We start from the raw sequence: 16,063 nt of genomic DNA, 5'->3' as shown, positions 1-16,063 counted from the left end.
GTATATTTTTATTCACTTCAATGCTTATTTATGGTCTTATGTTTTAATATTAAAATTATTTGGGGGGCCTGGGTGGCTCAGTTGGTTAAGCATCAGACTCTTGATTTCAGCTCAGGTCATGAACTCGCAGTCCATGAGATTGAGCCCCCGAGTTGGGCTCTGCACTGACAGCATGGAGCCTGCTTGAGATTCTCTCTCTGCCCCTCCCCCATTTGCTCTCTTGCTCTTTCTCAAAATAAACAAACTTTAAAATGTAAAATTATTGAAAAGTCACCTTAAACGGAATTTAAATAGAATAGAGAATGGAATGTGCAATGGAACTACAAAACCAAAATGGAAACGCTACCCAGGCTGTGGAACCAAAGTTTTGTCACAACTCTAGAGGCTAGGGAGGGGGATCAAAATTTAAAAACAAATCAATACCAAGTGAGGAAATGTTAGCCATATACAGGAAGAGACAAAGGAGGTAATAAGGGGAAATAAAGCACGGATGTTAAGCCACTCCCAAATTAAAAAGTACCATATGTGTGAAGTTTTGTCAGCTATGAAAAAAAAAGTAAAAATAAAAACGAAAATAAAAAACAGTTCGATGCACCTAGGATTCTTGCTGGCATTAAGACTTACTCAAGAACAACAACTATGGACATGCTCTTCTTATTGCCTGCTCTGTCCTGAGCTATGCCCCACTGCCCCCACTCAGGTCCTCTCTCAGACAAGAGAGACCATTCGATGAGGATAGGATGTGCCTCTGTTTTTTCCCCTCACTTTTAGCAACCAGCACAGAGTAGACAGGTTCCCTACGGTTAATAAATGATAGAATGAATTTCAACTCCGTATTACTTCTTTATGGAACCAGTATGAAGTAGAAAAAAAGAAAATCAAAGTGCTTTTAATGCAAGAGAAGGAACAAGTCAAACTCACCCTTACCCCAATCCCCCACACTTGGCCCCATTTTTTCTGTCATATCAGCTTTGCCTTTTGTTAGTCTAAAACCTGCAGGTGCAGATCAGAGTGCCCTGGGGTTTCAGTGGCTGTATGACAAAATGGAAATAAAGCACAGAATAGGGGTGAAATAGCTTCAGTTTCATTCTGGCTTCATTTGCATCCATAGTAGCCACTCAGGAGCCATTACACCTTGGGCAAGTCACACGAGCTTAAGGTCTTCAGAGCTGGGCTAAGAACTCACACCATATTCAGACTAAGGAAACAGGTGAGGGTGGGCCCTTCCTGCATGACATATGATCTGTGTCCCAGACTTAGTTTTGAGAGTGTCAGCATTCTCAGGGGTCCAGCTTTATTTATGTATGCCAGCTTCCAAAGTAAAACGTATTCATACCCAGTGTATACTGGGTTCCAAGGTAAAATTGATTTCTTACTATGGGGTCATGGTTAAAAAAGTTTAAAACCACTCTTCTAGTTTTGCAGTGGTCCTAACTGGAAAGATTTATCATCTTATAAAGTGCTTATAGTAGCCATGATATACTTGTAGACATATGCAGAAATATTTTATGTATCTCCAGTTTCCTAGAGAGTTGATTTTAAAAGGTTAAGAACCAGTCATGGAAACATTCAGTATACTACGCAATGAAAAGAAAATTTACAAATATATAAACTTTTGATCCTTAATGGATAATATATTGAAAAGCTTGTACCTGTTTTACACAATTAAACATGACCAGACTGTTATTTCTATTTCTCTAGAAGCGTTTTGACCAGCAATCTGTCACAGTTGAGGTGAAAGAGGAAAATAATATTTGTGGATATTCTGCAAGTCCTGACAACTATATAAAGATCGTTATTTACATTCCAAGTAGTTCACTGAAAGTCATGGTGCGGAAAAACTTCTCATCATGAAGTTTAACCTAGAGACAAGGGGGAAAAAAAGCTACAAAATAATAAGGGTAAAAAACAACATGGGAACAACACGGGGAGAAATAAAGCCCTGAAGAATAGTTCACTTTTTATTATCAAATACAAACAGAGCTCTCTAATCTCACCTGTGTAAAAAGAGTAACTGGTCTGATTGAGTTCTTGAATGCCTTTTCTGAAAATATATGCAGAGCTCTGACCAAAAGCACAAAAAGAGACGGGATATTCAAGCTCTTCCTTAAATATAGAGTGTCTACTTTACGCTGCTAAAGTCTACTTTCATACTTTTCATACGAAAAAAAGTTAACCAGCGTGAAAAGTGATTACAAACACATTTTAAACATGTAGGTCACAATTTCTTTTATCTTTTTACCTCAGGAGAGAGGCAAAAGCTGGCTTCGATAAACAAGGCTGGATCTTATTTCTCCGCTTCATTTCCACAGGTGGCACCCTAGGAGACAAAAACAGGGTCACTCAGAAACCAGAACCAGGAAGCCCGCCCAAAGGAAAGCAAATGCCCTGGGAATCCACTTGGAGACAACCGCTGAAAGACTTCTCCGGCATGGAATTAAAAATCCTCACAGAAACCCTTGAGGGATGACCATACTTTCTCCAGGACCTTTCGCATATTTGAGGATGCACGGATACAAGGCGAGAGGGTGAAAAAGGGTGAGGTGCCAAGCGACCCAGAAGGGATTCAACCAGCAGTGAACAAAGGGCCCTTCGAGAAGGGCTAGGGGTCACCACACTGTGGAAGCTACAAGCAGGCTGACTTCTTGGAAGTCTCCCCAAAGCCTGCCAAACCCACCACACTCCAGTGCACATGACTCTCTAGGTCCCCCATGCCACAACTGGGCACACCTACCATAGAAACACAGACCTGAAGCTTTAAAGAGGCAGCCTTGTGATCTGGACTCCACAAATCACACCATTCAGAGTCCTATCTCACTCTCCTCTATTCTTGGCACAGGTTAGGACCTTCTGGGTCTCCTGAATGGAGTGCTCGTCTCCACAGTTTAAAAGGGTATTGTGAAGCAAGACAGAGCATGGAAAACAAAAATAAATGAGGGGGACAGAGTGGCAGGATCCAGAGCTAGCCAGGTTCGTAACGGCCTAACAGAAGACTTTATTAATGATCAATTATGTGAAGAATTCATCTAAAAAACTAATCCATGTTCTTCTATAATCACAGGACACAAACTAAAAGAAGTAGTCTCAATTTTTTAAAAATCCACATAGTTAGGACTTCTGGGTTTCTGTTTTTATTTTTGAGACACACACACACACACACACACACACACACACACACACAGAGTCTGAGCTGGGGGGGAGGGGCAGCGAGAGAGGGAGACACAGAATCCAAAGCAGGCTCCAGGCTCTGAGCTGTCAGCCCAGAGAGCCTGATGAGGGGCTCAAACTCATGAACCGTGAGATCATGACCTGAGCCGAAGTCAGACACTCAAATGACTGAGCCACCCAGACGCCCAAGAACTGCTAGATTTCTAAACTATGAAACTAGTAAAGTCCTTATTAGAGAAACATCTTTTGTGACTACCATACATGGCAAGAATCCCTTGATTTATATGTTAGGAAGGTACAAAAATATGGTGGATCAGCACATTAGATCATAAAAACCAAATTACATTCTGAGGACAAAATGAAGTAAAAGATATTACTTGGTTTCTAAGGTTAGTCGAACAGAAAAACTTTTAGGATATTCTGAAGACAACCTTTGGGTGGCTTAAAAAAGTTACCTGTCTAGGGGCACCTGGATGGCTTAATCGGTTGAGCCTCTGACTTCAGCTCAGGTCATGATCTCACGGTGTGTGGGTTCGAGCCCCGCGTCGGGCTCTGTGCTGACAGCTCAGAGCCTGGAGCCTGCTTCCGATTCTGTGTCTCCCTCTCTCTCTGACCCTCCCCCATTCATGCTCTGTCTTTGTCTCTAAATAAACATTAATGTGCTCGTTTCAGCAGCACATATTCTAAATAAACATTAAAAAAGTAATAAAAATAAATAAATAAAAATTAAAAAGTGACCTGTCTTAAATAGTTTTTAAGGAAGTAAGTTCACAGCACAAAACCCACCTGAGGTAATTTCCCCCGTTATTTTCTGTGACTAGTATCACGGGTTAGCTTAGGAGGGTCATAAACACTCTCAAACCCGAATGACAAAAGACTGCAGAATTCAACACTCTTTGCATTGTCCTCTTTATCCTTTCCCCTGTGACACAATAGGATTTGTTTACAAAGTAAACTCCTTGCTTTCTCTTCTATTCTTACCTTCCGTTACTAAGAGTAGTACAGAGACAGGATGCGGCAAAGATGGAAGGAGAGAACACCGTGTATAACCTTCATGTGGTGTATAATCAGACTTCTAAGTCCTCTAGCTCAGTAGTTAAGTCCAAGGCCTAGAAACTTTGGGCCACCCCCCACCCCCACCTGGCATTGGATTTTTCTAGTGACCATCTGCCTAACTTCCTTCCATGAAGAGCATTACAATAATTTTTCAATCAACAAGTGGTGAAGTAAATTCAGAAGCATGAGCTTTTTTTTATCTAGACGGGGGTGGAGGGGGACACAACCAGAAACATGATCTAGAATTTCCTACTGAAAAACTGGCAAAGAGTACTGATATTTCGTCTAAAATAGAAAATTGTCATGTGACTTATTTTGATATCATATACTACCATCCATTCAGGATTTAAAGGTCATCAAAACTTTACTCCTAGCCAAAGGACAATTAGGGAAAAGGATGAAAAGCTTATTTCATAAGTTTTCTCTGCCATAAAACTATCTGTGCTTCTTCAAAGTTTTAGGAGACATTTCAAGTCAAAGTGGTTTCATAATGTGTGTCATCATGCACCGAATATTTTTAAACAAAGAAAACCATATGCAGTGTCTCTATTTTAATCATCACTATCTTATCCAAGCATTTTAGGCTCAACAGTCAAGAACCACTGAGTCCAAGAATTACTCCATCAATTCAAGGAGATGAAATATTATATAAAGAATATTATGTTCCAGAGATGGGCAACACCACTGCTTCACTGATGTCAATAGAAATAAGGTGCTGTTTTATCAGTTTGAAAACTGTTAAAGCTACAATGTACAAGACACTAGAATGGTAAAACCCCAGTTTAGCATGGAAAGCTAAAGAAGGCTCAAAATGTTAAAGAGTTGTTTTTTTTTTTATAGGTCCTTCTAACATCATTTGTGTGACTGTGTCAAAGACTAGTTTCCTAGTTTAGGAATCATTTTTATTTAGTTTTATTTTTTTATTCGAGAGAGAGAGAGCGCGTGCACATGAGTGGGGGAGAAGAGCACAGGAAGAGAGAGAGAATCTTAAGCAGTCTCGATGCTCAGTGCAGAGCCCAACGTGGGGCTTGATCCAACGACCCCAGGGTCATGACCTGAGCCAAAAATCAAGAGTCCGACACTCAACCAACTGAGCCACCTCGGTGCCCTGGGAATTATTTTTAAAGAGCAAAAATGAAACTTACCAATAGGCGTTTGTTCCCCATAATATACAATGCAGCACATAATAGAGAAAGACAGCACTCAGGAATATGGCCACAAGGTACCCTCTCATGGCTGGCCCACCTGAAACACAAGAAATGAAGTCCAAAGAAAAAACGTTATCGTTTGTTATGTAGATGGGTTCACACAAGAGCTCAAAATAAGCATTAGTGAATAAACATATAGACAGGGAAGAAAAGAAAATGATGTAGGCCTACTATTTTTGGAAATAATTCACTAAATTTGTAGCAAAAGAGTGTCTTTTTTCTGTTTCTCCTCAGCCTGTTTAGTCAATACAACATGATGTGTAAACCTATCAACAGTACCATGGTTTCAAAGCTAGCAGCTGCCATCCTACTTTCTCATGTTAGATAAGAAAAACATGCATTCAAAACAAAATTTTACACATGTATTTCAGACCCAAAACTTGTTTTCAGAAACAGTAAAAAATACCTATTTTCACTCTCTCAACAGAAAGTGAATATATGCCTTAAGATGTAAACAAACATTGCATTTCCTCAGTGCTCAAAAGGATTTTTTTAACGTTTTTATTTATTTTTGAGAGAGACAGAGTGAGAGTGGGGGAGGGCAAGAGAGAGGGAGACACAGACTCCAAAGCAGGCTCCAGGCTCCGGGCTGTCAGCACAGAGCCTGACCCAGGGCTCATGAGGTCATGACCTGAGCCAAAGACGGACGCTTCACCAACTGAGCCACCCAGGCACCTCTCAGAATGATTTTTAAATGCTATGCATTGTAATTTTTACAAGTCCTTTTTGCAATTTTTAAAAACTGGGGAAAAAAGGCTACTAAGAATATTTTCCACATCTTCAACTTTTATATACTTTTAGATGCCTCCATTTGATTTTTCAGTATCCTAGCAGAGGTACATTTCAGCTAATTTCTTGCTTATTTTTGCACTACATCAACAGTGTGGTCCATTGTACATTTGTAGATTGACAAAAACCTGGACAAAATCTTTACTAGAATATAAATTTTAAAAACCCTTCTATGGGTTTAAAAACCCTATAGATTTTTAAGAAACCTGAACTATTTTGTTCTCACTTTTACTTCATAGAAATGAGTAAGTTCTTATTTCCACATGCAATTAAATGCAAAAGACAAATTTAATATATTATATGGTGCTTACAGTAGATTTCAATGCTTAGGACTTTAAACAAATATGCTAGCTTTTTGCCTCTCAAGTTTCTGGTTCATTTCGACAATTGCATGTACCTCTTGTTCACATCCATCAACCTTCATCGGGGCAATGCAGTGCAGACATGGTGAGTCTGGGTAGATGCATTTCCAGATAAGATCATGCTGTCTCCCTTTGAACAGTAAAATAAGTCCAAATGGAACTCTTAAAGCACTCCTTTGCCTTCATAAACAGAATATAATAAATACAATTTAAGCTTTCCTCGATAATGTGGGGTCATCTTAACAAATGTCATAATTATGCTGGGCTCCTCTGGAGCTAATGAGGGTGTGGGACTGTTCGCTACGCCGTCCTTATCCAGAGGAAATCGCTGGTTTCTCCTCCCTTGGTGTCAGCTGCTGCTTCTCACTTCTATTCAGGCAGCCGCCACCCCCACATGCCATTATTATAAGTTAGTGAGAAATGCCTATGTAAGGAGAAAGCAAATAGAGGAGTTAAAGAACACACTTTTTACACATACTTCCTAGCACACATGATCCCCATGAAGAGTCAAACTGGTTGGCAATCAGAACACATGAGTTACCGCCCAATTCCACATAATTCCTGGCTTGGGGGACCTTAGGTAAATCAGTTTACCTCTTCCAACCTGAGCATCCTCATCTGTTTACAGGTGAGAGCACAGAAACTACCTCTTTGAGCTATTAGGTAGATTACCCAAAATGAAGCGTGCCCGGCACAACCTAGGACACAAAATATGTGAATGTGGTTGTGTATTTAACGGTGGTTCATTTTCTAAAACTGTCAGCTGTGCTCTTTTTCTAAGTAGTAATATGCATGGGTTTTGAGAAAGCCAATATGAGACCTGGCCTATCCTGATGCAGCCTACGCTGTCTTTGTTTTTAATTTTTCTTAATGTTTATTTATTTTCGAGACAGAGGGAGACAGAGCGCGCGTGGGGGAGGGGCAGAGAGAGAAGGAGACACAGAATCTGAAACAAGCTCCAGGCTCCGAGCTGTCAGCACAGAGCCCGACGCGGGGCTCGAACCCAGGAACCGTGAGATCATAACCTGACCCGAAGTCGGACGCTCAACAGACTGAGCCACCCAGGCGCCCCAACCTACACTGTCTTCTTACTGGCCTGACAGAAAGATGCAGTTGCATGTGGCTTTTGCACAAAGTCCCACATCCTCGCATGGCAAAGGGAGTAAAGCAGTTTATAAAGCGCACATAGATCTGCTGTTCCCATCCCCTCAGGCCTGCACCTCTCTTTCTGCTTTGTTCGGTCTTCCTCACCCACCTGAAATGTATGCTATCTTGATGAAATGTGGGTTATTTTAAAAATCATCTTAAATTCTCCTTGGTAAAAAGAAATAAATTGCAGGATTATTAGTAGGTTAAAAAAAGGAGCGGGGTATGGCTCTATGTTTCTTGAGGAATACTGGGTAAAATCCAAGTGATGGAGAATGCTAAGGTTTGGGATTATCAGTAAAAGTCTCTAGTTGGCCCTTATACTTGTTCAACAATATCAGCCTTCCTTCTTCCCCCTGTACTGGGAGAATTGAGAAAGGTCAAACTGGGGTCCAGCTGGGTGCTAAAAGGCAACTCGTCGTATAGGTGAGAGGTAATCATATTAAACATTCACCGAAGGCCATGAGCAATGCTTCGTGAAGACAAGATACAGGCCTATCAGTGCCGACAGGGAACTGATGTGGACTTGGCTTGTCTCATCCCTTTGATTGATGGGACCTCAGCAAAATGCTTTTTTCTTTCACCCATGCAGCTATTACCCAAACATGGATATAGGACAAATCAAGACTCCAAAGAACACAATGGAATTGCAGTCAAACCTTAGATGGCAGAACAACCTGTTCTGTCAGTGTTGTTCAAGACAAGCAAACATTTCTGATGAATTTTAACTTGATAAACGAGGCATGTCTTGCAATACGAGTAGTACGTGATGGCAAATGTCACGTGATCACAACTGAGCCAATGGTTCTTGAAATTCTCTTTGATATGCAAGTGCTTTGGATTACAAGCATGTTTCAGGAACAAATTATGCTCACAAACCAAGGTTTTACTATATTTACATATCCTGTGACTCCCTTAAATATACACTGTAATTAACCCTTTTTTGTTGTACATGCTGACGGTGTCAGACATCAGGGGTGTTTGACAACTCTGGGAGTTCTAGAATCCACCAGTTAAACTTGAACTGAAACAGTTTTAGAAACTACTAATGTTAGGCTTGAGGCTATCCTGGAAGGTATTTTACCATGGGCCAATATAGCCACCAATCTGCTTAACTGCTCAATTATTTAAGGCTCCACCTAAAGTAACATCATTTATGTAAGCACCCAACATGGATGCCACTTACCAGTATCAGCAACTTTTTAAAAGCCTATTTACATGTAAGATAAAACAGTATAGGAAGGTCTAGAGAAGAAACTCAGATTTACAATTCAATTTGCTTATCTGTTCCCCCAAAATGCATTCTTTGGGAAATTTATATATTATTTTGCAAAGCATGGAGGTATCAGTAAGCAAGATTTTGTTGTTTTTCATTCACTAATATGTGTTTTAGCTGGAAACCCAGAAGTGTAAGAGAACATGTTTTCCTTTAAAAAGTAAAATTAAACTACTCTTGAAGAGCCATTGCATACACCAGCTGAGAAGAACTCTGTATTTCATGGGCAATTCAAAGCATATTCAAGTTGCAAAGTAGACTGAGCCAGCCAGGATATCCTTGTGATAAACATTTATAGTTCCTCTGCATACTTGTAGAAAAAAAGCTTCCATGAATAAACAAATTCCCCAATTGTAATGCTATAAATGGAATGACCATTTTGCTTTGAGCAAAAGATATTGACAAAACAATCAGAACATATAAACATATTTAATATATAGCATTTAATATATAAATATGCCTGCTTGAAAGCAAAGAAGGAAAAAAAGAAAACCGCAACCCCTCAGGATAGCTTAAACTACCAAAACAAACAAGTTTCAAGATCTTGACATTAAATATGACAGACTCAGCCTCTTGGCTGCATCTGTTCCCAAGACCAGGGTCTCTATAACATTATTTACAAAATTTAAGTCATGAAGTAATTATTTATCTCAAGTGTAGGTAGAGGACATCAAGAAAGAACAGGAACTGTTGGCAGATATCAAATGTTTTCTCTTCTTAAATTATCATAAACCAATATATGAATAATCTACATATGTCAAAAGTGAGCACCATCTTGGCAACAGTTTCCCCTTTTTAAAAAAAAAAAAATTAAATATTTATTTATTTTGAGACAGAGAGAGAGAGACACAGCATGAGTGGGGAGGGGTAGAGAGAGAGAAGAGAATCCCAGGCAGGCTCCACACTGTCAGCACAGAGCCCAATGTGGGGCTCGAACTCACAAAACCATGAGATCATGGCCTGAGGTGAAACCAAGAGCTGGATGCTTAACCAACTGAGCCACCCAGGCGCCCCTCCCTTCTCTTTAACAATAAGTGTATCTTATCTGCGTGGATAGTCTGTCTTGTCTATCATTTTATTGCATTAAATGCTTTTATGTCCCTTCCTTCACTTAAGGCTCAAACCAAGCTTGACAAATGGTGCACAGGTATGATCCCCCTCATGAATGAGGAAACTGAAAGTTTCTGAAGTTGGTTGTCCTAGGTCACACAGTTTAAGCGACAGACATAGACTGAAGGTCTGACCATTTCTTCCTCCCAGTTCCATTCCTGGGGTCATCCTGTCTCTCAAGACATAAAGCATGAGGAGAACCCAAAAGAGAATTGTAATCTAGAACTTCCTGACAGTGCTACGTTGGCGGCTAGAGCTCCCCACGGGTAAATTCAGATATCCATGAAAGGGAAATGGCTCTAGGGCAGCGTGCCCCAAAGCGATGTGGCAGATCCAAGGGTCAGCCCCAGATGGGGGCTTGTTAACATACTCATTCCTGAGCTCCTACTTACTCTGAATCTCTGGATCTCGGGAATGTGCATTAAAACGAGCACCTTCCAATATAATTCTTATGCATACTGAAGTTTGAGAACCATTGCTCTAGTATGTGTACTCCAGAGAACCACAGAGGAAAACAATGATGGGTTTACAGAAATACAGAGACTCTAACAGATGTGACAAGAGTTATCCTGACTAGACTACGAGCTCCATAAGAGCAGGATAGTCTGTCTTGTCCATCATTTTATTTCCAGCATTTCTAACAATACCTGTCACACAGAAGATGTTAAGTAGATAGCTGTTGAATGTAGTTATACATCCTGTGACTAGATGCTTTGTTTGGGGGGGGGGGGGAAGGGGTTGTTTTGTTTTGTTTTTCCAGAAGTGCCTAGCACATGGCAAATGCCCAATGAACAACGGTTCATTAGAATCATTAAGATAGGAGTGTTCAGCATGTGCTCATCATGTGCCAAAGCTGGTGATAAATGCTTTTGGTGCATCAGCTCATGTAATGCTCACAACCACCCTGTGAAGGAAGTGGCCAACTTGCAACTGCCATTTTATGAAGAAAACTGAAGCTCTGAGAGAGGCAGTAACTTCCCTGAGATGATAAGTAACAAAAATAGAACTTCAACCCTTATCTACCCGACCAGAGCCCATGCATTATGCCGCCTCTCTCCTGATGTGAGCTTCCATAAATGGGCACAAGCCCATCTTTTTGATACCAGACTAAACATTACAACACATTTCTCTAATTTGTCTATCCTACCAGCTCCTTGGGCAGAACAAATTCTAGGGATTGTTGAAATCAAGAGAAAGGTTACGGTCACACACTGGGCTGAAACAAAACCCTATTACTCCCATCCTTGTTCCTGCCAACTCATTCTACTGGATTTCAGTCAACACGTTAATTATTCCCCCTCCATGGTTCTGTTGAGTGTCCTAGAGCAGTGATTCTCCAACTTCAGTGTGTATGAGAAGCAAACAGGAGGGTGCTTGTTTTCAGGCACCTTCCTGAGCCCCAGAGCAAACTTGATAGCATTGCTTATAAAGACAGACAAACAAACGCTATGGAAGGACACTTGAAAATGGTCAGATTTTTAGTTTTAGAGTCTCCTAATGCTTTATCAAACCAAAAGGAGTTTGTTTGACCAACAGCCAGCTAGAATGAAGCATGTTCAACAATAATTCCGCAATCATTCACCAAGCACACAAATACTGTGGGTATCTCAATATCAAACAACACAAAGGAAGAAACATCCTTCATGTCCACATTTCCAGATGCTGAGCACACAGACCCAGGCTGCCTCACCTCTCTGTGACATTTCCTCTACACCTGGCTACACACTCTTCCTAATGTCCCTCTGTCCATAGGCTCAGCACCCACCCCCAAGCTCTAGGACCGACCCAGGCTCAAGGCAAGGGAGCCTGAGGAGCCCCAGAGCAGCAGCTCAACAGTTTGGTCAGGTTCCGGCTGATCCCACACTGACCTTGGCCATCTCCTTCACCAGACCTGGGTTCTGTTGCCGGGAGAATGTGCATTGAAACGAGTTTTATTTTTCAAAGTCTGCATTCTTCTCTCTCTCAGCCACCCCAGCAGCTCTGCAGCCAAACTTCCAGTTTTTTAGTAACTTGGATCTGAAACCATGTCCTCATCCACTGTATTCCCTTATGCTCTCCGCTACGTCAGTGACTGACGGATGCCCTGTCAAGGCTTGGTCTTGCCTCATACTCCACACACTGCTGCTCAACACAGAGGGGATATCCTTTTCTAGTATGTCCAAAGACTCAACAACCTACGTCTTTGGACATATGAGAAAAGGATATCCCCTCTGACTCCCCGTAGCCCTGTGGGCACATAGCTTGACACGGGCAGGATCTCAGCCACAGCTTTCCCCTTAGCCAGGTGCCCCTGTTCCTGGCTCACCTCCACAGCTTTACTAGGTGGGCCAGCTGGCAGCCTGTGTCCATTCAGCCCTCAGAGAGTTCCTTCTCCATTTAGGTCTCCACAGGTCCTTAGCTCACACTGACACACCCAAGACTGAACTTGGCCAACATTCATACATCCTGCCTGCCTTCCTCTTTGTATTTATTGCTTGGTTAGGACCGTTCTCTGTAATCACATGGCCACGTGAGCATTAGCTCCAGCTCTAGCTATGCGTTAATTCTAGAGTTTTTGTTCTGGCCCCATGGGTCCCCTTAAGCCTCCTAGACCTAGCCATCTCAATATAGCCCAAGCCTTAGCAGATACAAACAGGACCCTAAAGTGACCCATGTAAAAGGTTCAGTCCTCTTTAACTCATTTACTACCCCTTTAAGTATGGCCCTTTTTACTAACTGGATGATCCAAATGTGTCCAGCAGCCTCATGAACATACAAAAAACACGAACCTTTGGTGTTGATCATGTAAATAATAGCACAGTTTATTAAGTATTTCCTAAATGCCCAGCAGTAGACTCAGCCCTTTTCATACATGATGAAAGAAAGAAAGTATATTATCATCCCCATGCTAGAGATGCTCAATTACCAGAGCAGTGGCCAGAATTCAAACCCAGATCTGAGCTTACTTGTACATTATGGAAAGCTTTTAAACTGCACATTATGGGGAACTATAACCACTGTTTTTTGGTTTTTTTTTTTTTTAACTATAACATGATGAACTTTATATTCACTTACTACCTTTTTGAAAGTAAAATTAGGGAATGATACATACTAAATAGATGCATTTATTACAATACACTTACTTAGAAACATTATATGAAAAAATGTTCACTTCATAATTTAAAAAGATAAATCTTAAAGACTCAGTCTGATTGATGGGATTTCTGTTAGAAGGACCTGAAAATTCTCAATAAGCCATAATTAAAGAATAAAGAGTAGCATATCCAAAATTAATATGCCATACTATACCTGAAAAAGCTAAGTTTAAATCTGAAATGTTGAGCTACTACTATTTGATACAAATTAAGGGGGAAAAAGCTGACATTATTGAGTAAATAGAAAATTATGATTTCGTTTATGCACCCCCTCTCCCCCCCAAATAACTCTGTCTAGTTTCAACAAATTGGATCACCTGTATACATTCTGGCTGATTTCTAAATTCATAGTTTTTTTCTTTCTGTATGGCAAAAGGAGAACATGCATAATTAACTTTCTCTCCTTTCCCCCCAATTCTTTGGCTAATAAAACAACAGGCAGCTAGCTCTACACACGTAAACACACACATGCTCTTTCCTTTTAGTCTTTCAAGAAAGCTAGTGCTTTTGCCAGATTGCATCCTTACCATATGTAGACACATCTTTTTACCTAATTAAAGCTAAGCCATCACTGCCAAAGCAGATGACTGAATGCTCCCCTGATAATTGAGTGTGCTCACTGCAAAGAATATAAAAAAGCACAGAAATGACTTTTCAGCAGAATTTTGTTTTTTAATAGCACAGTGGGCACACTAAAATCATTCAGCAAATGGCATACTATACTGGATGCTAAAAATAAATGAACTGAAGTTCCTGTTTTCAAGATCTCTCCCTTCAGACTGAGCTACATTAAAAATCCACAAAGAAGCTTTTAAGGGAACTTATGTTCCTACTGTTTATTCATAATTTCTCCCAGAGACCCACTTCTTCTCCCAGAGTGGAAATTTTCTCTATTTCCTTATATTAATATCCCACTGATAAGATACCTCCAAGGAATATTAGATCTTAACAGGTTAACGATTGTGGCTAATTGTTTAACTTTATGAGATAAAATTTTTTCTATAATAAAATTCACTTTTAGGTGTACAATGTGATGAGTTTTGACATACGTATACAGCCAAGTAACAACCACCAAAATCATACCAGATGTTTCCATCACCCCACCCCTCCCCTGCAGGTTCCCAGGTTCCTCTTTACGGCCAACTCACTTTCCCCCATTTCCTGACCCCTGATTGGTTTATCACTATACTTTTGCTTTTTCTAAAAGCTCATTCAAATAGAATCATAAATAAGTATATTATTTCTAGCTTATTTCAATTCGTATAATGCTTTTGAAAGAATTGTCCACATTGTTTCTTGTGCCAGGAATTCATTCCTTTTTATAAGTAAGTAGTAACCCATCATATGGCTATATGACAATTATTTATCAATTCACCAGGTAATAGACGTTTGGTTCTTTATAAGGTGTTGTTGTTGTTATTGTTAGTAAAGCTAACATTCAAGTACAGCCATTCAAGTACATGCCTTTGGGTGAGCATATGTTCTCATGGGTCATACAGTAAATGCATGCTTAACTTTATATAAAATTTTTATATTGTATTCTGGCGCCTATTCCTGAACAGATCTGCTTCAATTTCTCGGTTAAAAGAAAAAAAAAAAAAAAACCATCCACCCATAACAATTAAAGTTATTGATACCACTGAATAATACAAACCACTGACAGAAAAATTGATTATAAATATCGAGCACTCATTATGGGTGTGTGCTGCAGGATATGGGAAATAGAGCTCAGTCTGATGAGAGAACCGTTACACGATTTCAAAATAAGTATGCTTACCTGTTGTGAAACCTAAAAAGTATTTTAGAGTCCTGCTATTCAGAGTGGGGTCCAGGGACCTGTAGTGTTGGCATCACCTGGGAACTTGGCAGAAATAGAGAATCGCAGCCCCACATCCTTGATCCACTGAATCAAATCTGCAAGACCCTCAGGTGATCTGTGTTTGAGAAGTACTAATGGAAAAGGTCAGAGGAAAGAGAAATTATACCCCACTGAGAAGGTCAGGGATTCACAAAAAGGGTTTCTGAGAGGAACTGGAAGCTCATTCTAAGTCCCTTACTATTTCCTTTAAGTCTTTTAGACATGATCTTTTAAATTTTCCAACCAACAGAACTTCCTCTGAGAAAACTAGTCAGATTCTCTCTGAAAGTAAGTGGCTTTGAGAAAAATGTCCCTCGCATTCTAGGGAATATTTGCGGTTGCCTTGTAAATTCCCTACACATTTTCAGTCCCATACTGTTTCCAGTCTTAGCCTTCCACTTACTACCACGATCACTACGATACTACTGGCATTTCTGACAGGAAATATACACGACTCCTCTCATTATATCTACAGGACACACATTTCATTCTGCATTGCCTAAAGTGGTCAACTGAATCACCACCCCAACCTTTACAACAGCATCTCCACTTACTGTTATTCACAACTTGAACCCCAAAAGAGACAGCCAGGAGTTAGAACAATCGAAAAACTTGCCCAAGGGGACCTCACTCACAAGGAGCAGAGTTGGTAGCGCAGAACATTTTAATGTGGACTTTTCCCCGGCACAATTCCAGTCTCATGGGGGGTGTACGGTAATGGCCCACTAGTCTTTGTTTTGTTCCAATCCTCTCCGACCTCCATGGTGTTCAACATCGGAACCACCTCCTTCAGGTGGCACTCACTGGCCTGGGTCTCACCTCTCTGCTTACGTGTCTTGGCCTCTTCCCCTTTGGCACACCATTTATGGGCGTTCCCAACCTCTTATCTTAATGCTGCTTCCAAAACCCACGTGCTCATTACTTCTCAGCTTCTAGCAACGGTCTCTAATCTCCTT

The 16,063-nt window shown here is 40.6% G+C and overlaps 1 protein-coding gene across 8 annotated transcripts in view; it reads right to left on the bottom strand.

Annotated features, from left to right (window-relative positions):
* ST3GAL6 (ST3 beta-galactoside alpha-2,3-sialyltransferase 6) overlaps window positions 1–16,063 on the bottom strand; it is a 61,690-nt gene that overhangs the window by 21,560 nt on the left and 24,067 nt on the right. For 3 of the 8 annotated variants that reach the window (XM_060640176.3, XM_060640179.3, XM_060640178.3), the window contains exons 3-4: window positions 5,370–5,469; window positions 2,243–2,320 (exon numbers count right to left, since the gene is read on the bottom strand). In XM_060640176.3, the coding sequence (XP_060496159.1) occupies window positions 2,243–2,320; window positions 5,370–5,458 (167 nt within the window). In that variant the 5' untranslated portion in view covers window positions 5,459–5,469. Of the gene's footprint in view, window positions 1–2,242; window positions 2,321–5,369; window positions 5,470–6,618; window positions 7,423–11,983; window positions 12,298–12,420; window positions 12,673–16,063 lie in introns of those variants that run through there. The other 5 variants (XR_013557888.2, XM_060640175.3, XM_060640180.3 and 2 more) reach the window with 4 other exon arrangements.

The sequence above is a fragment of the Panthera onca genome, chromosome C2, assembly GCF_046562875.1.
Source record: "Panthera onca isolate mPanOnc1 chromosome C2, mPanOnc1 haplotype 2, whole genome shotgun sequence".
Taxonomy (NCBI): domain Eukaryota; kingdom Metazoa; phylum Chordata; class Mammalia; order Carnivora; family Felidae; genus Panthera; species Panthera onca.
The sequence above is the reverse complement of the archived record's forward strand: the minus strand, read 5'-3'. Positions and strand labels throughout refer to the sequence as shown.